This window comes from Microcaecilia unicolor, chromosome 3, assembly GCF_901765095.1.
Source record: "Microcaecilia unicolor chromosome 3, aMicUni1.1, whole genome shotgun sequence".
NCBI classification, from domain to species: Eukaryota; Metazoa; Chordata; class Amphibia; order Gymnophiona; family Siphonopidae; genus Microcaecilia; species Microcaecilia unicolor.
Window position 1 is genome coordinate 211,083,449 of NC_044033.1, and position 23,428 is coordinate 211,106,876.

The 23,428-nt window shown below is 50.2% G+C and overlaps 1 protein-coding gene across 2 annotated transcripts in view; it reads left to right on the forward strand.

Moving 5' to 3' along the window:
- The first annotated feature begins 4,748 nt into the window (after positions 1–4,748).
- ATAT1 (alpha tubulin acetyltransferase 1) overlaps positions 4,749–23,428 on the forward strand; it is a 32,367-nt gene continuing 13,687 nt past the window's right edge. For both annotated transcript variants that reach the window (XM_030195338.1, XM_030195340.1), the window contains exons 1-7: positions 4,749–4,843; positions 17,248–17,308; positions 17,648–17,739; positions 18,435–18,495; positions 18,825–18,938; positions 19,891–19,992; positions 20,084–20,129. In XM_030195338.1, coding sequence (XP_030051198.1) covers positions 4,749–4,843; positions 17,248–17,308; positions 17,648–17,739; positions 18,435–18,495; positions 18,825–18,938; positions 19,891–19,992; positions 20,084–20,129 — 571 coding nt within the window. The remainder of the gene's footprint in view (positions 4,844–17,247; positions 17,309–17,647; positions 17,740–18,434; positions 18,496–18,824; positions 18,939–19,890; positions 19,993–20,083; positions 20,130–23,428) is intronic.

A 23,428-nucleotide genomic window follows, 5' to 3' on the forward strand; every position in this document is an offset into this window, starting at 1 on the left:
AGCGTGCGCCTAAGCAGCCCCCTGCGCCTCCACAGCAAAAGCCGGGGACGGGCTTTTGACTGGATCCATGGGAACATAGCCGCCATCAAAGTGTCCGTACCAGACGACCTGCCGGTCGGGGGGAGGTTGAAAGCTTTTCACCAAAGGTGGCCTCTGATAACCTCCGACCAGTGGGTTCTCCAAATAGTGCGGTGCGGATACGCCCTGAATTTGGCCTCCACTCCACCAAATTGCCCACCGGGAGCCCAATCCTTCAGCTCCCATCACAGGCAGGTACTTGCAGAGGGACTCTCCGCCCTTCTCAGCGCCAGTGCGGTCGACCCTGTGCCACCAGGGCAGGGATTCTATTCCAGGTACTTCCTTGTAGAAAAGAAAACAGGGGGGATGCGCCCCATCCTAGACCTGAGAGGCCTGAACAAATACCTGGTCAAAGAGAAGTTCAGGATGCTTTCCTTGGGCACCCTTCTACCAATGATTCAGAAAGACGATTGGCTATGTTCCCTGGATTTAAAGGACGCTTACACTCACTCACTCACATCCCGATACTGCCAGCTCACAGACAGTATCTCAGATTCCGCCTGGGGACACGGCATTTTCAGTATTGTGTGCTGCCCTTTGGGCTCGCCTCTGCCCCATGGATGTTCACGAAGTGCCTCGTGGTGGTCGCGGCGTATCTACGCAAGCTGGGAGTGCACGTGTTCCCGTATCTCGACGATTGGCTGGTCAAGAACACCTCGGAGGCAGGGGCTCTCCGGTCCATGCAGTGCACTATTCACCTCCTGGAGCTGCTGGGGTTTGTGATAAATTACCGAAAGTCCCATCTCCAGCCAGTCCAATCTCTGGAATTCATAGGAGCTCTGCTGAATTCACAAACGGCTCAGGCCTTTCTTCCCGAGGCGAGGGCCCACAACCTCCTGTCCCTCGCTTCCCAGACCAGAGCATCTCAGCAGGTCACAGCTCGGCAGATGTTGAGACTCCTGGGTCATATGGCCTCTATAGTTCATGTGACTCCCATGGCTCGTCTTCACATGAGATCTGCTCAATGGACCCTAGCTTCCCAGTGGTGCCAGGCCACTGGGAATCTAGAAGATGTCATCCGCCTGTCCCTCAGTTGCCGCAATTCGCTGCAGTGGTGGACATTTCGGACCAATTTGACCCCGGGACGTCCATTCCAAATTCCGCAGCCCACGAAGGTGCTGACGACGGATGCATCTCACCTGGGGTGGGGAGCTCATGTTGATGGGCTCCACACCCAGGGACTGTTGTCCCTCCAGGAACAGGATCTGCAGATCAACCTCCTGGAGCTCCGAGCGGTCTGGAACGCACTGAAGGCCTTCAGAGATCGGCTGTCCTACCAAATCATCCAAATTCGGACAGACAATCAGGTTGCAATGTATTACATCAACAAGCAGGGGGGCACCGGATCTCGCCCCCTGTGTCAGGAAGCCGTCAGGATGTGGCGTTGGGCTCGTCAGTTTGGCATGCTTCTCCAAGCCACATTCCTGGCAGGCGTAAACAACAGTCTGGCCGACAGGCTGAGCAGAGTCATGCAACCGCACGAGTGGTCGCTCCATTCCAGAGTGGTACGCAAGATCTTCCGAGAGTTGGGCACTCCCTCGGTGGACCTTTTCGCCTCTCAGACCAACCACAAGCTGCCTCTGTTCTGTTCCAGACTACAGGCATATGGCAGACTAGCGTCGGAAGCCTTTCTCCTCCATTGGGGGACCGGCCTCCTGTATGCTTATCCTCCCATACCTTTGGTGGGGAAGACCTTACTGAAGCTCAAGCAAGACCACGGCACCATGATTCTTTTAGCGCCTTTTTGGCCCCGTCAGATCTGGTTCCCTCTACTTCTGGAGTTGTCCTCCGAAGAACCGTGGAGATTGGAGTGTTTTCCGACTCTCATTTTGCAGAACGATGGAGTGCTTCTGCACCCCAACCTTCAGTCTCTGGCTCTCACGGCCTGGATGTTGAGGGAGTAGATTTTACTTCGTTGGGTTTGTCTGAGGGTGTCTCCCGTGTCTTGCTTGCCTCTAGAAAGGATTCCACTAAAAAGAGTTACTTTTTTAAGTGGAGGAGGTTTGTCGTTTGGTGTGAGAGCAAGGCCCTAGAACCTCGTTCTTGTCCCGCACAGAACCTGCTTGAATACTTTCTGCACTTATCAGAGTCTGGCCTCAAGACCAACTCAGTAAGGAATCACCTTAGTGCGATTAGTGCTTACCATTATCGTGTAGAGGGTAAAGCCATCTCTGGAGACCCTTTAGTCGTTCGATTCATGAGAGGCTTGCTTTTGTCAAGGCCCCCTGTCAAGCCTCCTGCAGTGTCATGGGATCTCAACGTCATCCTCACCCAGCTGATGAAACCTCCTTTTGAGCCACTGAATTCCTGCCATCTGAAGTACTTGACCTGGAAGGTCATTTTCTTGGTGGCAGTTACTTCAGCTCGCAGAGTCAGTGAGCTGCAGGCCCTGGTAGCTCATGCTCCGTATACCAAATTTCATCATAACAGAGTAGTACTCCGCACTCACCCTAAGTTCCTGCCAAAGGTGGTGTCGGAGTTCCATCTTAACCAGTCAATTGTCTTGCCAACATTCTTTCCCAGACCGCATACCCGCCCTGCTGAACGTCAGTTGCACACATTGGACTGCAAGCGAGCGTTGGCCTTCTATCTGGAGTGGACACAGCCCCACAGACAGTCCGCCCAATTGTTTGTTTCTTTCGACCCCAATAGGAAAGGGGTCGCTGTCGGGAAACACACCATCTCCAATTGGCTAGCAGATTGCATTTCCTTCACTTACGCCCAGGCTGGGCTGGCTCTTGAGGGTCATGTCACGGCTCATAGTGTTAGAGCCATGGCAGCGTCAGTGGCCCACTTGAAGTCAGCCACTATTGAAGAGATTTGCAAGGCTGCGACGTGGTCATCTGTCCACACATTCACATCACATTACTGCCTCCAGCAGGATACTCGACGCGACAGTCGGTTCGGGCAGTCGGTGCTGCAGAATCTGTTTGGGGTTTGAATCCAACTCCACCCTCCAGGACCCGATTTGTTCTGTTCAGGCTGTACTCTCAGTTAGTTGTTCTTCGTAGGTCAATTTCTGTTATACCCTCGCCGTTGTGAGGTTCAATTGAACTGGGTTCTTGTTTTGAGTGAGCCTGAAAGCTAGGGATACCCCAGTCGTGAGAACAAGCAGCCTGCTTGTCCTCGGAGAAAGCGAATGATACATACCTGTAGCAGGTGTTCTCCAAGGACAGCAGGCTGATTGTTCTCACCTACCCTCCCTCCTCCCCTTTGGAGTTGCGTTTGTTTCCTCATTCTTTTGCTAGTCATTCAACTGAGCGGGAACGGTCGCGCACGGGCGGGAAGACGGCCGCGCATGCACGGTGGGCGTGCCCTGCGTGCGGGACCGTCCACAAAGTTTTTGTTCCGGTTGGTGGGGGCTGCCGAGGACGTCAACCCGGTCGTGAGAACAATCAGCCTGCTGTCCTCGGAGAACACCTGCTACAGGTATGTATCATTCGCTTTCTCCGAGGACAGCAGGCTGATTGTTCTCACAAACCTGTCCTCCTCCCCTTTGGAGTTGTATCTTCCCTTGTCTTTTGCTTTCTACTGGACTGAGGAATATGCTCGTGCTACGGGCGGGAAGATGGTTGCGCATGCGCGGTTTGCGCATGTCCGTGCGGGGGCTAGCAAACTTTTTTGCAAGGAAGATCTTCTGATCTGGGGCGGCCGTCACCCATCAGTGAGAACAATCAGCCTGCTGTCCTCGGAGAATACCTGCTACAGGTAACTTCGCTTTATTGTGCATTGCTGTGAATATACTGCTGAGTGGGAGGCATCAAAGAAATTGATTTTTGACCATCCCTCCTGCTGCATTAGGGGACTTGCAGTACTGATTCAATTAGGAGGATCAAACACTACAAATCCCATACTGCTTTGGGATGTAAGGTCAAAAGCTCTCCGGCCTTGATCTGGGTAACTTGGCATCTCTGTTTCCCTTACATTTAGGCTCGGCCCATGAGTTATTACCGAAGCCAAATCTCTTCCCCCTCTTTTAATTCATCATAGAGGAAGGCCACAGTGATGCCTCTTTTAAGCATAAGGTTGTCACAGATTCCTTCAAAATAGCTTGGTCCAGGCCTGAGTTTATCCCATTGCATGCAGGAACTTAGGGAAAGCAATGGGGACATCAAGAACTGCAAGCCTCTGCATTCAATGGGGGTAAACCCAGGACTCGATCAACCCTGTTGGGCACATCTGGCTCCAGTTGGCAACACTATTGAAGCAACACATGCACATGACCCTAAAATAAGTGGACGCAGGCTCCTATTTGGCCCCTTCAAAACTAGGCGTCCTGGGCAGTTGTCTATGCTTAAATCTGGGTCTGGGAAGTACCAACTTTTGAATTGCTTTAGCGTACCGCAGAGGTCCACGCTGGTATAGAGATTTGATCTACACACCCTCCCTCCTAGCTGTTTAATGAGCCTTGAGCCCTGATCAAAGATGGCTGTTTCCTGCCCTTCCGCTGCTACAGGAAGTGACGTCACTGAACCGCTACACTCAGAACAGAAGCCGAAGTATCGGGTGCCTGGTGACCATTGGGAAGGGCGGAACTGCATTGTTCTCGAGGCGGGGGTGGGGCGGGCCGTGCTGCAGCGTTCTCGCGGCAGGGGGGGCGCCTGGAGACGGTATTGTGGGAGGGGCGCTAGCCGACAGTTCGTGCGGTGCAGGGGGGGGGGGGGGGTGTCATGGAGTTCCCGTTCGATATCCATAAGCTGCTGGTGGAGAGGATCACGGTGCTGGGCCCGAACTTGCGGCCGGCGAGAAGACCATTCACCGATAGGTAACCGTAACAACCGGAGTTGGAGGGAGGAGAGACACAGGCAGGGCGCATGGGACTTAATGCACCTTCACTGTACCACACTCAGTCTCCAAAATCCTTCACCTCATTTCACCCCCTAGGGCTGTATGCCACACCTCCCCTTTCATCTCCTGGAGCTGTATATGCCACACCCCTTTCATAGGGCAGTATGCCATACACCCCCTCCAATATCATCCACCTTCACCCCCTGGGGCTGTATGCCACACACCCCTCTAATATCCTTCACCGTACCACACCCCCTTCTTATATCGTTCATCCTCATCCCCTGGGACTGTAGACCACACCCTCAGTTTACCACACCCCCCTCTCATCCTCCACCTTTCCCCCTGGGTCTGTATACCATTCCTTCATTATACCTTCATCCCCTGGCAGGACTGTTTTAATCTTTTCTTATTCAAACAGTGAACAATCTAGGACTGATGTACTAGATTGCATTTTGATATTAGTCTGAATTATATACAAATTCACATTAAACACTGTCAATGTTGTTTTGGATTTTTTTTTTTTAATTATTTTCTGGAATTTGTAGAAAGTAGGGTTACGATGTTTCCCTTAGCTTGCCATGCAAAATAATAATAATTCAAATTTTGGTTTCTCCTCAGTAACAGCAATACAAAATCTTTCCAGTGCCAAATATATTGTGAGGTAGTACTAAAGCTTGCAAAAACTCCTCTGAATCGTTATAGCAAAGCTTCCATAACATAAGTAGCATTAACGTACAAGAATGTTACATTGTAAAAGCTGTCTTGAAGATGCAGAATATGCATGTATTGAGGAAGCTAAACAAGTCAGAGTGTTACAGAAAACCACACAGAAACTAAATGCCAAGAGAATCCCTCACCTTGGTTAAACAGACACAGCACAAAGACAGACCTTCAGCAATTACAGAATAAAAGACCAAAAATTAGAAATGAAAGTCCTGAGAAACCAGAGACTCTACGACTAGTGCAACAAAGGAGAATAGTTTAAAAAATGGATTTCCTCCTGTGCTGTGCAAAATAAAAAGGTGTAGGAAATGCACATTCCCAAGCCCTGACATTTGTCCAGGAACTAAAAAGTGAGAATAAAGACTTCTTTATACCACTATTATGTGGCAGTTTATTTTTCTAGTTGGGATGGATCCTGGTCTCTTTCCACTGTCCTTCCAAATCATACTTATTTAATATTTATTTAGATTTTGCTCACACCTTTTTCAGCAGTAGCTCAAGGTGAGTTACATTCAGGTACTCTGGGTATTTCTCTGTCCCAGGAGGGCTCACAATCTAAGTTTGTACCTGAGACAATGGAGGGTTAAGTGACTTGCCCAAGATCACAAGGAGCACCAGCAGGACTTGAACTGGCCACCTCTGGATTGCAAGACCCGTGCTCTAACCACTAGGCCACTCTTCACTTAGTGTCAATTAAATGCTTGTTAGCTAGAATAATTAAGTCATTGGAGCCCATTAACTAATTATTTTGGGCACCCGATCTGGGATCTGCAACCTTTATAGAGTCCAGGGGTAAATGCTTCAAAGCAAAATTAATGATGTGGTTTTGCTCCAATAATACTCCTGCCTTCCCCCTATTTCCCAGTCTAATAGCTGTCTCATTCAAGATGCCCAATAGTGCCAGGTTATATTTATTCATGTATTTCCAACTGCCCTTCCAACGAACTATGTGCACTGCCACAATAGAGTTTTAGCCAACTTGGGTGGTCTCCCTCCTCCTCCCCCTCCCCCAGATGAAAAAGTAGTAATTTTTCTGGAGACTAATCAGAATAGGTTTTGATGTATTCAAAGGCAATGTGTGAAACAAAAATAGTAAGAGAAAAAAATATTCATTTTAACCACAGCTAAATGCCCCTCCATTTACTCAGGTCTGTTCTAATTTGCTGGAATATTTTAGAATAATTCTTTGAGTATAGCAAGGTCAAATATGTAATGATTTCTTTCTCCGAGGACAAGCAGGCTGCTTGTTCTCACGACTGGGTGACGTCCGCGGCAGCCCCCACCAACCGGAAAAAGCTTCGCGGGACGGTCGGCACGCAGGGTACGCCCACCGCGCATGCGCGGCCGTCTTCCCGCCCGTGCGCGACCGCTCCCGCCAGTTCCTTTTTTTCCGCGTCTGGAGAGAGTCGTGCTTTGCCGCTCTCTCTATTCTCAGCTGCCGGAAAGTCGATCGCGTTTACGCGAATCGTTTATTTTTTTCGTTTCTATTTGTTTTGGACACCGCCCGGTTTTCTTTAAAAAAAAAACCAAAAAAAAAAAAACCTGAGCGTGTGGAGCACGCGCTCCCCTTTTCCCTCGCTTCTAGCGGGGACGCCGCGTTGCGGCCTAGTGGCCGCACGGTCGTTTTCCCCTTTTTCGAGGTGTGATTTCCGCCACCATCGACGACTTTGACTTCGCCGACGCAATTTTTCCGTCGATGTCCTCGAAGGTCCCGAGTGGATTTAAAAAGTGTGGTCGGTGCGGCCGGCCGATCTCGCAGACCGACACCCACGCTTGGTGTCTCCAGTGCCTCGGGCCGGAGCACAATCTCAAGTCGTGTCCCCTGTGTCTCGGTCTCCGGAAACGGACTCAGGTTGCGAGGCAAGTTCTACGGGACCGTCTTTTTGGAACTTGCGCCGGCCCCTCGACGTCGACCTCAACGGCATCGGTATCGACGCCCGGTCCTTCGGTACCGGTATCGATGCCCGAGACATCGGCACCGATGGCATCGACCCCAGGAGAACAGGTCCCGTCGGCCCGCCGGTGAGGGTAGAGGTGAGAGGCCACGCGGGCAGTCGGCCCCGGTCACTCCCTCAGCCCGTGGTCCACGGGACCGAACCCTGTCTGACCCGGCTCCTCGAGACCGAGGGGGATCGTCCTCCTCCTCCTCCATACCTCCCGGCGCCGGTGACGTGCATCGCAAGAAGGATAAGAAGCGCCGTCACCGGTCGCCCTCGGTGCATCCGGACATCGGAGAGGAGGCGACGCCGAAGCGTCCACGTCGAGAGGAGAGGTCCCCGTCGGTTGTGGAGGTACCGATGCGTCAGGGTTCCGGCACGTCGGTGCCGTCTCCTGGCCCCCATCAGCTTCTGGCGCCGACACCCCTACCGGCCCCACCGCCTTTCCCGGCAGCGGGCCTGGACGAGTGCCTCAGAGCCATCCTCCCAGGGATCCTGGAAGGGCTGATGCGCCAGGCTGTGCACCCCCGGCGCCGATGACTGTGGCGCTGGCGAGCTCTAGCCCGGCGCCGGGGCTGTCGACACCGCCGCCGCTTGCGGCGCCGGTCTCGACCGCCACGCAAGTGGAGTCCCCGGCGACGTCGATGGAGGGAGCTTCGTCCCCGCCGGCGCGGGAGTCCACCGCTCGATGACACCGAGGCCTCGGTGCCTCGACGTCGAGCCGGGCCCGGTTCAGGACTCAGCTACATGAGCTTATGTCCGATACCGAGGATGAGGCCTCGTGGGGGGAAGAGGAGGACCCTAGATATTTCTCCTCAGAGGAGTCTACGGGCCTTCCCTCGGACCCCACGCCTTCACCGGAGAGGAAGCTCTCGCCTCCTGAGAGTCTCTCCTTTGCCTCCTTTGTGCGGGATATGTCTATCAGCATTCCCTTCCCCGTGGTCTCTGTGGAAGAGCCGAGGGCCGAGATGCTCGAGGTCCTCGACTATCCATCACCACCTAGAGAGTCCTCCACGGTACCGCTGCACAATGTCCTCAAGGAGACACTGCTTCGGAACTGGATGCGACCGTTAACTAATCCCACCATTCCCAAGAAAGCAGAGTCCCAGTACAGGATCCACTCTGACCCAGAGTTAATGCGGCCACAATTGCCCCATGACTCGGCGGTCGTGGATTCTGCTCTCAAGAGGGCACGGAGTTCGAGGGATACCGCCTCGGTGCCCCCGGGGCGGGAGTCTCGCACTCTGGACTCGTTTGGGAGGAAGGCCTACCAATCCTCCATGCTCGTGACCCGCATCCAGTCATACCAGCTCTATATGAGCATCCACATGCGGAACAATGTGAAGCAGCTGGCGGATCTGGTCGATAAGCTCCCGCCAGAGCAGTCCAGGCCTTATCAGGAGGTGGTCAGGCAGCTGAAGGCGTGCAGAAAGTTCCTGTCCAGGGGTATCTATGACACCTGTGACGTGGTGTCTCGTGCTGCGGCCCAAGGTATCGTGATGCGCAGGCTCTCATGGCTGCGTGCCTCGGACCTGGACAACCGCACCCAGCAGAGGCTGGCCGACGTCCCTTGCCGGGGGGATAACATTTTTGGTGAGAAGGTCGAGCAGCTGGTGGACCAACTGCATCAGCGGGAAACCGCCCTCGACAAGCTCTCCCACCGGGCGCCTTCAGCATCCACCTCAGCAGGTGGACGTTTTTCCCGGGCCCGGCAGGCTGCACCCTATTCTTTTGCAAAGCGTAGGTACAACCAGCCGGCCCGAAGGCCTCGTCAGGCACAGGGACAGACCCAGCGCGCTCGTTCTCGTCAACAGCGTGCGCCTAAGCAGCCCCCTGCGCCTCCACAGCAAAAGCCGGGGACGGGCTTTTGACTGGATCCACGGGAACATAGCCGCCCTCAAAGTGTCCGTACCGGACGATCTGCCGGTCGGGGGGAGGTTAAAATTTTTTCACCAAAGGTGGCCTCTCATAACCTCCGACCAGTGGGTTCTCCAAATAGTGCGGTGCGGATACGCCCTGAATTTGGCCTCCCTGCCTCCAAATTGTCCTCCGGGAGCCCAATCTTTCAGCTCCCATCACAAGCAGGTACTTGCAGAGGAACTCTCCGCCCTTCTCAGCGCCAATGCGGTCGAGCCCGTACCACCCGGGCAGGAAGGGCAGGGATTCTATTCCAGGTACTTCCTTGTGGAAAAGAAAACAGGGGGGATGCGTCCCATCCTAGACCTGAGAGGCCTGAACAAATTCCTGGTCAAAGAAAAGTTCAGGATGCTTTCCTTGGGCACCCTTCTGCCAATGATTCAGAAAAACGATTGGCTATGTTCCCTGGATTTAAAGGACGCATACACTCACATCCCGATACTGCCAGCTCACAGACAGTATCTCAGATTCCGCCTGGGCGCACGGCACTTTCAGTATTGTGTGCTGCCCTTTGGGCTCGCCTCTGCCCCACGAGTGTTTACAAAGTGCCTCGTGGTGGTAGCGGCCTACCTACGCAAGCTGGGAGTGCACGTGTTCCCATATCTCGACGATTGGCTGGTCAAGAACACCTCGGAGGCGGGAGCCCTCCGGTCTATGCAGTGCACTACTCGACTTCTGGAGCTGCTGGGGTTTGTGATAAATTACCCAAAGTCCCATCTCCAGCCAACACAGTCTCTGGAATTCATAGGAGCTCTGCTGAATGCCCAGACGGCTCAGGCCTACCTTCCCGAAGCGAGGGCCACCAATCTCCTGGCCCTGGCCTCGCAGACCAGAGCGTCTCAGCAGGTCACAGCTCGGCAGATGTTGAGACTTCTGGGTCATATGGCCTCCACAGTTCATGTGACTCCCATGGCTCGTCTTCACATGAGATCTGCTCAATGGACCCTAGCTTCCCAGTGGTTCCAAGCCACCGGGAATCTAGAAGATGTCATCCGCCTCTCCACCAGTTGCCGCACTTCACTGCTCTGGTGGACCATTCGGACCAATTTGACCCTGGGACGTCCATTCCAAATTCCGCAGCCCACGAAGTGCTGACGGCGGATGCGTCTCGCCTGGGTGGGGAGCTCATGTCGATGGGCTTCACACCCAGGGTCTGTGGTCCCTCCAGGAAAAGGATCTGCAGATCAACCTCCTGGAGCTCCGAGCTATCTGGAACGCACTGAAGGCTTTCAGAGATCGGCTGTCCTACCAAATTATCCAAATTCGGACAGACAATCAGGTTGCAATGTATTACGTCAACAAGCAGGGGGGCACCGGATCTCGCCCCCTCTGTCAGGAAGCCGTCGGGATGTGGCGTTGGGCGTGCCGGTTCGGCATGCTTCTCCAAGCCACGTACCTGGCAGGCGTAAACAACAGTCTGGCCGACAGACTGAGCAGAGTCATGCAACCGCACGAGTGGTCGCTCCATTCCAGAGTGGTACGCAAGATCTTCCGAGAGTGGGGCACCCCCTCGGTGGACCTTTTCGCCTCTCGGACCAACCACAAGCTGCCTCTGTTCTGTTCCAGACTTCAGACACACGGCAGGCTAGCGTCAGATGCCTTTCTCCTTCATTGGGGGACCGGCCTCCTGTATGCTTATCCTCCCATACCTTTGGTGGGGAAGACCTTACTGAAGCTCAAGCAAGACCGTGGCACCATGATTCTGATCGCGCCCTTTTGGCCTCGTCAGATCTGGTTTCCTCTTCTTCTGGAGTTGTCCTCCGAAGAACCGTGGAGATTGGAGTGTTTTCCGACTCTCATCTCGCAGAACGACGGAGCGTTGCTGCACCCCAACCTTCAATCCCTGGCTCTCACGGCCTGGATGTTGAGGGCGTAGACTTCGCTGCGTTGGGTCTGTCTGAGGGTGTCTCCCGTGTCTTGCTTGCCTCTAGGAAGGATTCCACTAAAAAGAGTTACTTTTTCAAGTGGAGGAGGTTTGTCGTTTGGTGTGAGAGCCAGGCCCTAGAACCTCGTTCTTGTCCTGCACAGAACCTGCTTGAATACCTTCTGCACTTATCAGAGTCTGGTCTCAAGACCAACTCAGTAAGGAATCACCTTAGTGCGATTAGTGCTTACCATTATCATGTGGAAGGTAAAGCCATCTCTGGAGAGCCTTTAGTAGTTCGATTCATGAGAGGCTTGCTCTTGTCAAAGCCCCCTATCAAGCCTCCCACAGTGTCATGGGATCTCAACGTCGTCCTCACCCAGCTGATGAAACCTCCTTTTGAGCCACTGAATACCTGCCATCTGAAGTACTTGACCTGGAAGGTCATTTTCTTGGTGGCAGTTACTTCAGCTCGTAGGGTCAGTGAGCTTCAAGCCCTAGTAGCTCACGCTCCATATACCAAATTTCATCATAACAGAGTAGTGCTCCGCACCCACCCAAAGTTCCTGCCGAAGGTGGTGTCGGAGTTCCATCTTAACCAGTCAATTGTCTTGCCAACATTTTTCCCCAGGCCGCATACCCGCCCTGCTGAACGTCAGTTGCACACATTGGACTGCAAGAGAGCATTGGCCTTCTACTTGGAGCGGACACAGCCCCACAGACAGTCCGCCCAATTGTTTATTTCTTTCGACCCTAACAGGCTAGGGGTCGCTGTCGGGAAACGCACCATCTCCAATTGGCTAGCAGATTGCATTTCCTTCACTTACGCCCAGACTGGGCTGGCTCTTGAGGGTCATGTCACGGCTCATAGTGTTAGAGCCATGGCAGCGTCGGTGGCCCACTTGAAGTCAGCCACTATTGAAGAGATTTGCAAGGCTGCGACGTGGTCATCTGTCCACACATTCACATCACATTACTGCCTCCAGCAGGATACCCGACGCGACAGTCGGTTCGGGCAGTCGGTGCTGCAGAATCTGTTTGGGGTGTAAATCCAACTCCACCCTCCAGGACCCGAATTTATTCTGGTCAGGCTGCACTCTCAGTTAGTTGTTCTTCGTAGGTCAATTTTCTGTTGTACCCTCGCCGTTGCGAGGTTCAATTGACCTGGGTTCTTGTTTTGAGTGAGCCTGAGAGCTAGGGATACCCCAGTCGTGAGAACAAGCAGCCTGCTTGTCCTCGGAGAAAGTGAATGATACATACCTGTAGCAGGTGTTCTCCGAGGACAGCAGGCTGATTGTTCTCACCTACCCTCCCTCCTCCCCTTTGGAGTTGTGTGTTTCATCCTTCTTTTGCTAGTCATTCAACTGGCGGGAGCGGTCGCGCACGGGCGGGAAGACGGCCGCGCATGCGCGGTGGGCGTACCCTGCGTGCCGACCGTCCCGCGAAGCTTTTTCCGGTTGGTGGGGGCTGCCGCGGACGTTACCCAGTCGTGAGAACAATCAGCCTGCTGTCCTCGGAGAACACCTGCTACAGGTATGTATCATTCACTACCCCCAAGTATCGTGTTCCCACATTAGCCCACTGAAATGGAAAATTCCTGTTTATTTAATTTATTTATTAGGATTTATTTACAGCCTTTTTGAAGGAATTCAAGGCAGTATACAGTAAGAATAAATCAATCAAACATAAGGAATAGACATTTACAGCAGTAAAAATATTCAAATAACAATACAAAGTATGGCATAGTTATTACTTACAATGTCAACACAATACATAATAGAAGATTTTAATAGACTGCTTAGGGTATAAGCAAAGATGGAACATATAGATATGTAAGAGCGTAAGAGGAGTTATAAAAAAAGGGGACTAATTTAAAGAAAGTTGCCTATAAGGTCAGAGAGATGATTAAATGTTATCTCAACTAGGGTAGGAGTGAATAAACATGTCCTGCTGCAGTATGTGCAGCCCATGTCACTCCTTGGGTGTGCGTGTGTGTGAGCGAGACTAACAAGTTAATTACTTGTTCCATTAAAGGCTTGGTTGAAGAGCCAAGCTTTCACCTGCTTCCTGAAGTAGAGATAGTCTTGTGTTAAGCAGAGCCTTTCAGGCAATGCATTCCAGAGTGTGGGGGCTACTCTGGAGAAGGTTCATTTGCGGGTATCACATTGTGTAATGTCTTTTGGAAAGGGTATGGTGATAGTCCTTGGAAAGGACCTTAGTGTTCTTGGAGGTGTGTAGAGGATCATCCTATTCTTCAGGTTCTCGGGGGAGGGGCATTTCCTTTAAGGGCCTTGAAGATCAGACATAGAGTTTTAAATTTAGCCCTGTATTGTACTGGTAGTCAGGGTTGATTTTGCAAAAATGGTGTGATGTGGTCACATCGCTTGCAGCATTCTGAATCAATTGGAGCTGGTGCAGGCCCTTTGCAGTCAGACCTTTGTATAGTGTATTACAGTAATCCAGTCTTGATGTTATCATGGCATGCACAACTTGCACAACTGGGATAAGATTTACCTTCTTGATGTAAGGAGAGAAGCAGCGTAGCATTATTACTGGGAATGTCGGCCCTGGTGACCCAACAAACAACAAAAAGTCTTAAAAGAGAGTTGGTACTTTTGTTGCTGGTTCCCCACTGTATGACCTCTAATGTTAGAGTTATCTCAAATTCTCTACGCCAAAGGCTCACTCTGTGAATAGTTAAGCTCAGGAACTCGTTGCAGGAGGATGTGGTTACAGTGAGTTTAAAAAAGGTTTGAACAAGTTACAAAAGAACATAAGTATTGCCATACTGGGACAGACCGAAGGTCCATTAATCCCAGTATCCTGTTTCCAACAGTGGCCAATTCAGGTCACAAGTACCTGGCAAGATCCTAAAACAATACAATACATTTTATGCTGCTTATCCTAGAAATAAGCAGTGAATTTTACCAAGTCCATCTTAATAATGGCTTATGGACTTTTGGGAAGCTATTCAAACCTTTTGTTAAATCCCGCTAAGCTAACTGCTTTTACTATACTCCCTGGCAAAGAATTGCAGAATTACATGTTGAGTGAAGCAATATTTTCTCTGAATCGTTTTAAATTTACTAAATTGTAGCTTTGTTGCATGCCCCCTAGTCCTAGTATTTTTGTAAAGAGTAAACAAGCGGTTCATGTCTACCCATTCCACTCCACTCATTATTTTATAAACCTCTATCATATCTCCCCTCAGTTGTCTTTTCTCCAAGCTGAAGAGCTCTAGCCACTTTAACCTTTCCTCATTCGGAAGTCGTACCATCCCCTTTATCATTTTTGTCTCCCTTCTCTAATTCCACTATATCTTTTTTGAGATGTGGTGACCAGAATTGCACACAGTATTTGAGGTGCGGTCGCACCATGGAACGATACAAAGGCATTATAACATCCTCGTTTTTATTTTCCATTCCTTTCCTAATAATTCCTAACATTCTATTTACTTTCTTAGATCCTATTTCTGGTTGGTGACTCCTAATGTGAAACCTTGCATTACGTCTTGATAGAAGTCTATAAAATACTGAGTGGAGTGGAACGGGTAGACGTGAATCGCTTGTTTACTCTTTCCAAAAATACTAGGGCTAGGGGACACACAATGAAGCTACTGAGTAGTAAATTTAAAACGAATTGGAGAAAATATTTTTTTCACTCAACGTATAATTAAACTCAAATTCATTGCCAGAGAATGTGGTAAAAGCAGTTAGCTTAGTGAGGTTTAAAAAAGGTTTGGATAGCTTCCTAAAAGAAAAGTTCATAAGCCATTAATAAAATGGACTTGGGAAAATCCACTGCTTATTTCTGGGATAAGCAGCATAAAATGTATTGAACTTTTTTGGGGATCTTGACGGGTATTTGTGACCTGGATTGGCCACTGTTGGAAACAGGATGCTGGGCTTGATGGACCTTTGGTCTGTCCCAGTATGGCGACACTTATGTACTAATTTGCAATAATTAGAATTTATGCACACAACTCGCTAAGCGTATTCTGTAATGAACTGTGCCTAAATTCTAATATGCACAGTTCAAAAGGGGTGTTTAGTGGGCATTCCAAAATTTACGCGAGTAGTTATAGAATATGGCCCAGTTTGTGTAAATCTATGTGCAGGGATTTACGCCACGTTTTAGTTGATGTAAATGGAGGTGCGTAATTTTAGGCACTGGGATATCAACTAAGCATATTCTATATACTGCACCTAAATCTAGGCACAACTTATAGAATATGCTTAGGCGGAAGCGTTTACCATGCAGATGTTTTAAGTGCCTTATATTAATCTGGCCCACTATGCCATATGTATATTGAAATTTGTATATGTTTGCTGCTGTAATTGTCTGTTGCCTATGTTTGGCTTATTCTCGGCAGGAGCATAGCCAGAGCCCGAGGTTGGGGGCACATTTTGAGTGCTGCTCGCCCCCCCCCCCCCCCGCCTTGCCTCACCTCCTTGCCGCTTCCCCTCACTGCCTCGTTGCTCTCCCCGCAAAAACAAATACCTTTGCTGGTGGGGGTCCCCAACCTCCACCAGCCGAAGCCTTCGTCAGTGCCAGTCTCTGGTGCAGCCGCATTCGCTGCCCTGCTCTTCTTTCTTTTTGCTCCTCCTCTGCATGCTGACACTCCCGAAGGAGGAGCAAGAAGAAGGAAGAGCAGGGCAGCGAATGTGGCTGCGCCGGAGACCGGCGCTGAAGAAAGCTTTGGCTGGTGGGGGTTGGGGACCCCCGCCAGCCAAACCAGAGGCCTGGACAAAATTTGCGGGGGCCCAAGCCCTCGTGCCCCCCCCCCCAGTAGCTACGCCCCTGATTCTTGGTGTACACCGCTTTGAGTGAATTTCTTCAAAAGGCAATAAATAAATCCTAACTAACTAAGGGGTACTTTTACCAAGCTGTGGTAAAAAGGGTGCTGTGGTAGCAGGTAAAAAGACATGGCCTTAAGGTAAGATTATTCTTACCATGTGATCATGCAGGGGGGGGGGGGGGAAGTACTTACTGCCTTAAGGACTCCCGTAGTAACCTGGCGGTATCTAGGGCTGACTACTGCTGGGTTAGCGCCACACTAGAAATTCCGGAATTATTTTCTGTAGTGCCAGAAATAGTGCTCTCGAGGCAGAACTACCGGCGGCGGCCACATTGGACCAGCAGTAGTTCCAGGTTGTCACGTAGCGACCCTTTGGTAAACAGGCCCCTAAGTAAATAATCCCTCAAATGAGAGGAGCTCTTATCCCTTAACACAGGGCTGGGCAGCCGTGGTCCTCGAGTGCCACAACCTATTCAGGATTTCCACAGTGAATATGCATGAGATTGATTTGCGTACAATGAAAGCGTGCATGCAAATCGACCTCATACATATTAATTGGGGAAATCCTGGAAAACCCAGCTGGGTCGTAGCCCTCGAGGACCATGGTTGCCCACTTCTGCCTTAACATTCCATTCCATCTGTGTCTTCTAGCCTGCATGTACTGGGCTAACAATGCACGTAACAAAAGAACAATATTACCGGGGGTAGGGGGGGTGGGGGAATTCATAATAGACTCTTTCTTAGACTACAAGTGGCAGGGAGATTTATCTGTGGAGCCCAAATGCAAACTATTACAGTAGTCTAGCTGTGAAGTAAATAAAACCTGTACCAATGTTTTCAATGTTGTATTGATGTTTGAAAGCCCTACTGATATCATTCTCAATACATCACATTACCTTAAGATGTTAATGTATCCGATTAGTTTCCCAGTTCCAACAAGCTTTTAATCAGGTGGTTAGGTGATTTCGTTGAGGGTTACCCCATATGAGTCAGGGGCAGTGAGATCGGAGCTGTGCTCTCACATCACATAGGGAGAATTGGTAGCAGCCTTGTGATTAGGATCTGGGTGTGCAGGCCTCAAGGCTCTGTAGGCCAGCTGCTGTGTAATTTCTCTGACTGACCTATGTGTTTTCCCCCAACAGGGTGGACTTTCAACGTCAGATCACGGTGATCCTTGATGAGATGGGCAAGGCCTCTGCCAAGGTAGCATGGCTCAGCCTGAAAGACCAAAAGTCTCTCTTAAATTGATTAAGATAACTGGCTCAGGTTTGGACTTGTTGAACCTCAGCTTCCGACTATAGCACTGCTGCTCACTTCGCTGCACCTGCTGTGCGGTTGTGTTGTGTGTGTGTGGGAAGCCTGCATGGCTGCTGTCCTCGCTGGATCTTTTCTGCGGTGGCTTAGTGTGTGTGTGTATGTGTGCGAAGCTTGCACTGCTGCTGCTTGTGTCATACCTGTGCTGCAGTGGGGCAGCATGTGTGTGCGAGAATCTGAGCACTGTGCCGGTAACTTGAACAACTTCGATTTTTTTTTTTTTTTTAGGCCCAGCACTTGTCCGCACCCATCACCAGCACTTCACGACTGCAGGGAAGTGATCATCGCCTATACATCCTGAAGGACTGCAGTGCTAAGAAGTGAGCTCCCGTTTTCACCCCTTAGGCTTCTTTGAGTTTCTTCTGTTTCCCAGCAGACCTCTCTGCCCCTCCTTTGAAGATGATAGAGCACAGGTGTATCAGTATAAAGGCCACTCAAGTTTATTTGGATTCGTGTGAGTTGCTGTGCATGGGGGGTGGGGGGGGGTGAATGACTTAAAACACACTTTTAACGTGGACCACCTCCTAGTTATATACAAACGTTCATTCCTTAGCGTACCTCCGGACTGGCCCAGAATGTGACTGATGGGTTGTGCGCTCTTTCCAGCACGTGGAGACTGAGAACTTCTGACTCTAGAGAGCCAATAAGAGCTGTTTCCAGCTAGAGAAAGATCCAGTATTCTCAGTCTCCAGCAGGTGGAAGGTGGTGAGCCCTTCAGTCTCATTCCTTGCTTTCTTCTGTGGTTTATTTTTATTCGGTTGCTTATTTTAAGGCTTAGCAGAGGGTCCCTCTGTGTAGGGTTTTAGATTTTGGCTGTGCATCCGACATTTTTGCCTGTTGATGGAGGCTGAGGCCCGTGGGGGTCTCTTACAACCTCGGGGGTGTCACACTCGGGTGGCCGTTTCCCTCCTGTTCATTTGTGTGTTTAAGGCTGCAAAATTACTTCCTTTACACAGTTAAAGAGTTCTGTGTTGGCTATGTAATTTGCTCTGATAATATTCTCTCTCCCTTGCAGTGCTGGAAAAGGCACAGTGATTGGTTTCCTCAAGGTGGGCTGCAAAAAGCTCTTCGTGCTGGTAGGTTGCTTCCTGTAGCTCAAGGAGAGTCACAGGGCCGTGGTGGTGTGTCTGGGGAAGGGGAGAGCACAGCAGTCTGTGTAGTGGAGACCAGGCAGGGGGAAGGGAGGAACTGCAGCAGTTCTGTGACTGGGAGTTCACCCTCATGGAGACCAGGCATGGAGAAGTGGGGGATGAGGAGTAAGGCAGTCCCGGTGGCTGAGATTCACGGAGAAAAAATATGTTGAGAGGAGAGGAGCAGGAGAGGGCGATGATATCTTTGCCTGGGGTCACAGTTGTTCCTTTCTTTATGGCCACTAAGAGCTCCCTCCCCCTCCTCTCTCTTGCAGGATCGCCACGGGGCGCATAATGAGATGGAACCACTGTGTGTGCTGGACTTCTATATCCACGAAGCCTTGCAGCGGCACGGTTATGGGAAGGAGCTCTTCCAGTACATGCTACAGGTACCCAGTGCCTTGTTACAGATGCCAGCCCTTGCGAGGGACTCATCACCTGCGGCTTTCGAATTCATATCCAGTTGGCCTGCATCTAGGACTATTTGTATATGGTCTTTGGCTCTTGTTATGGGAATCATCGCATTTGGTCTACCTCTGTACTCTGGCTGGCTCTCATCAGGGAGTTGTAGTCAGGGCCGCCGAGAGGGGGGGGGCAGGGGGGCAGAATTCCCTGGGCCCGGGACTCCAAGGAGGGCCAGGCGCCAGGGTCTCTCACCCTCTCCTGCTCCCAGGCCACCGGCGCCACAGTCCCCAGCCTCCACCTACCTACCCTCAGCTCCCTTCTGTCTGCCATCCGACCATCTTAATTAAAAAAAAAAATCTCGAAATCGGCAGCGCAGCGCCTTCTGTGTGAAAGTGGCAGATCATCTCGGTGGGCCTTCCCTCACTGTGTCCTGCCCTCCTCTGATGTAACTCGGCTGAGTCGAGTTGTAGTGCTGTTCAGTAAATCTTCTAGATCATACAGCATCATTGTTTCATTGTGTCACCTTCGCTGTCTCCCAAAAATAACAGTAAAGACCATATGGCCTATCTGGCCTGCCCTTCCACACCATCTCTTGCATGCTTGTCCCACTATTTTCTGAGTTCAGGTACAGTCTTCATCTGCCACTCCACACATCCACCACCCTTTCTGTAAAGAAGTATTTCCTTAAATTTCTGCTGAATCTATCTCATTTTACCTTCACCCTATGCCCCTTCATTCCAGAGCTTCCTTTCAATTGAAAGAGACTTGCCTCCAAAGTATTTATAGCATGGAAGTATTTAAATGTCTCTTATCATATCTCTCCTCTCCTGCCTTTCTTCCAACGTATACTTATTAGTATCTTTGTCTATCCCTTTTTGGCATCTGCTGTTACCATTCACCTTGTCTTTCTGTCTGTCTGTGTCTCTTGGATACCAGCAAGAACGCCTGCACCCATCACAGCTGGCTGTGGATCGACCCTCAGAAAAGCTGCTGTCCTTTCTGCGGAAGCATTACAACCTCAGGTCCACCATCCCTCAGGTGAGTGCCAAAGGCAGCTGAAGCCCCCCCTACCCACCTGTAAATCCTGCCCCTTCCCATAGTCACCCAGCTTTTTTATTTGTTTCACTAGGTGAACAACTTTGTGGTGTTCGAGGGCTTTTTCCAGGGGAGGAATGGTGAGTTCTCCAGCTACCCCTCAAAGCGTGGATTTCCAGGCAAAGAGTAGAGTAGTCACACAGGAAACAGTGAAAGTTACTAAAGGATGAAATTTAGTCAATGCTCTTGAATAAAGAGTTTATTGATCAATCTACAGACTTGACAAAAGTCCAGAGACTTTGTTTGTGCTAGTCCAGAGAATCAATAGTTCACCACTTTTGTATTTCAGTTTAACTTACAACGGCGGTTTTTCATCTTCCTGCCAAGAAACATTACCGACATGGATTGATCTCAACCTAGAATCCTGAGTTTAGACTTTAACACTGGCAGCATTTAAGACTCCTGAGGCAGGCCCTTTGGCCGAAACATGGGCGTGTCGAGTCTGTAGATTGATCAATAAACTTTTTATTCAAGTAGATTAGTTTCCATGCCATGTATCCAAGGGGTAAGCAATGGCTTTCCCCTGATCTACCTTAATAATGGTTAATGAATTTTTCCTCCTGGAATCCAAGCTTTATTTTTTTTTGTTAAACCCTGCTATACTAACTGCTTTTATGATATCTGGCAGTGAGTTCCAGAGCTTAACTGTGCACTGAGTGAAAAAGTACTTTTCTCTTAATTCTTTTAAATGTACTGCTTTATAACTTACTACTACTACTATTTAGCATTTCTTTAGCGCTACAAGGCATACGCAGCGCTGCACAAACATAGAAGAAAGACAGTCCCTGCTCAAAGAGCTTACAATCTAATAGACAAAAAATAAATAAAGTAAGCAAAGCAAATCAATTAATGTGAACGGGAAGGAAGAGAGGAGGGTAGGTGGAGGCGAGTGGTTACGAGTCAAAAGCAATGTTAAAGAGGTGGGCTTTCAGTCTAGATTTAAAGGTGGCCAAGGATGGGGCAAGACGTAGGGGCTCAGGAAGTTTATTCCAGGCGTAGGGTGCAGCGAGACAGAAGGCGCGAAGTCTGGAGTTGGCAGTAGTGGAGAAGGGAACAGATAAGAAGGATTTATCCATGGAGCGGAGTGCACGGGAAGGGGTGTAGGGAAGGACGAGTGTGGAGAGATTCTGGGGAGCAGCAGAGTGAGTACATTTATAGGTTAGTAGAAGAAGTTTGAACAGGATGCGAAAACGGATAGGAAGCCAGTGAAGGGTCTTGAGGAGAGGGGTAGTATGAGTAAAGCGACCCTGGCGGAAGACGAGACAGGCAGCAGAGTTTTGAACCGACTGGAGAGGGGAGAGGTGACTAAGTGGGAGGCCAGCAAGAAGCAGATTGCAGTAGTCTAAACAAGAGGCTGCCACTACACACTGAGCAGAAGATGTAAATTTATTGTCCATGGTGATGCCTAGATCCTTTTCTCGGGAGGTGACGTTAGCACTGTGAAACTAGGGTTTATTCTTCCTACATGATTAATTTTGTAGTTGGCTGCATCAAATTGGGCAAGTTAAATACAGATTGGACTATATCCTTATTGGAAATAGTGCTACTACTGGTTTGGTATTTTTTTCATGTAGCCACCACTCTGTAATCCCTCTTCCAAACTTTGTACAACATTGCTGCTGCTGCCTGAAGCATTTTGGTTGTTTTTCTGCTGCAGTCACCTGCCTGTGAGGTTTCTAGTATAGCTATCTGATCCGGAAAGGGTACCTGTTATGATTGGGGTTAGAACCCCTCAAACGTACCTTTTTCCTGGTGGTCAGCTTAGCTGGCTTCTGTTTCTTTTGTTTGTCCTTTCTGAGCAGCTGGTTCTCTCTCTCTGTGCTGGCAGCTTCCAGCAGCATGACTCTAATTGTTTCACTTTACCACAGCTGTGTGGGTGGACTGAGTTAGCTCTACTTCTCTTTGGGTGTACTGGCTTCAAGTGCTTCACAGTTTTGCATTGGTGTGGGTTGGGCCTCTCTGGGTCAGTGTGCTGTTGCCTGGGGCTAGGGAGTGTGATATCATCAAGGAGGGCCTTGATAAGGAAGTGGTGTTGTTTCCTTCAGAGCCTTTGCAACGGTGGTGTTTGCTTTAGGTAGGGTGGTGCAGTGTGCACTTCTGACTTTGTGTCTAGTTTCCCTGCTTGCTTTTGCTAAGGTCCAGGTTAGTGTTAGTGCAGTGTGCACTGGTGTTTGTGTGTTTAGCTTTCCTGCTTTTCCCTAGTGGTTCCCCTGCTTTTCCCTCTTGGTTTGGAAGCATTGCTGTGTGTAGGGCTTTGGAAGCTCTGTTACTGTTAGAAGTACTTCAGGGTTTGGTGTTGTTGGGAACACTACAGATTTTGCTGTTAGAAGTACTTCTGGTGTTTGTGCTATTGGGAGCATTGCAGTCTTTGCTGTTTGGGTTTTGGGTGCTGTAGAAAGCACTTCAGTTTGCTGTTAGAAGTACTTCTGGGTTTGGTGCTGTTAGAGGCACTTCAGTTCGCTGTGAGAAGTACGTCAGTAGCTTGGTGCTTAGTGGAACCTGGGTTAGGTTAGTGCGGTGGTGCACTGCTGTAGCGTGGGGGTTTAGGAAGCTCCTTTGCTAGCGTGTGTTTGCTTTCCTGCTTTTTCCTTGTGCCTTCCCTGTCTTCCCTTTTAGTGCTAGGAGCTCTTTTGGTTGTTTGGTGCATATGAGCACCTTAGTTAGTTTAGAGTTGTAGAGCACTGCTTGTAGCTTGGTGCTTAGTAGCACCTGTGTTAGCTTGTGTATTTAGTTCCCTGCTCGGTTAGTTTAGGGCTTAGGAAGTCCCCTTCTTGAGCAGGGCTTAGGAGCTCCTGGTTAGTATAGGGCTTAGGAAGTCCTTTTGTCAGTTTACTGTTAGGAACACTCCTGCTGGTTTAGGGCTTGGGAACACTTAGATCAGTTTAGGTTTAGGAGTACTTCTGTTTCCAGTCCTGGTCCCTGTGTCATCCGGTATCCAGTAAGTCCTGCCAGCTACTCGAACCCAGGAGCTCAACTCCTGGGGGGCTTAGTAGCTAAGCGCAGGTGAAGCTGTTCGGACCAGTCCAGTGTGTTCCAGTCCGGGGGATTCCAGTCCAATGTTCTAGTCCGGTGTCCTCCAGTCCGGGGGATTCCAGTCCGTGTGTTCTGGTTGCTGGGCGGTGCCTGCAGTCCCTGCTGGTGCCGGTGTGCTTGCCCAGCGTTGGTTGGTGGGTTTTGCCTGCTGCTGTCACTCCTCGTCAGCAGCCCAAGGGCTCACGTTTGCTCCAGAGCCCGGCCCCGCGGGCTCTGAACCTGAGAACCTGACAGTACCTTCCTAGTTCTAGGGAAGCTTGGATAACTGTCCAGAGAAATGTGACAGTGAGATGAGGGAAGTGGTCTTGATTAAGATCCATACTTTCATATGGAAGGAGCTGCCACT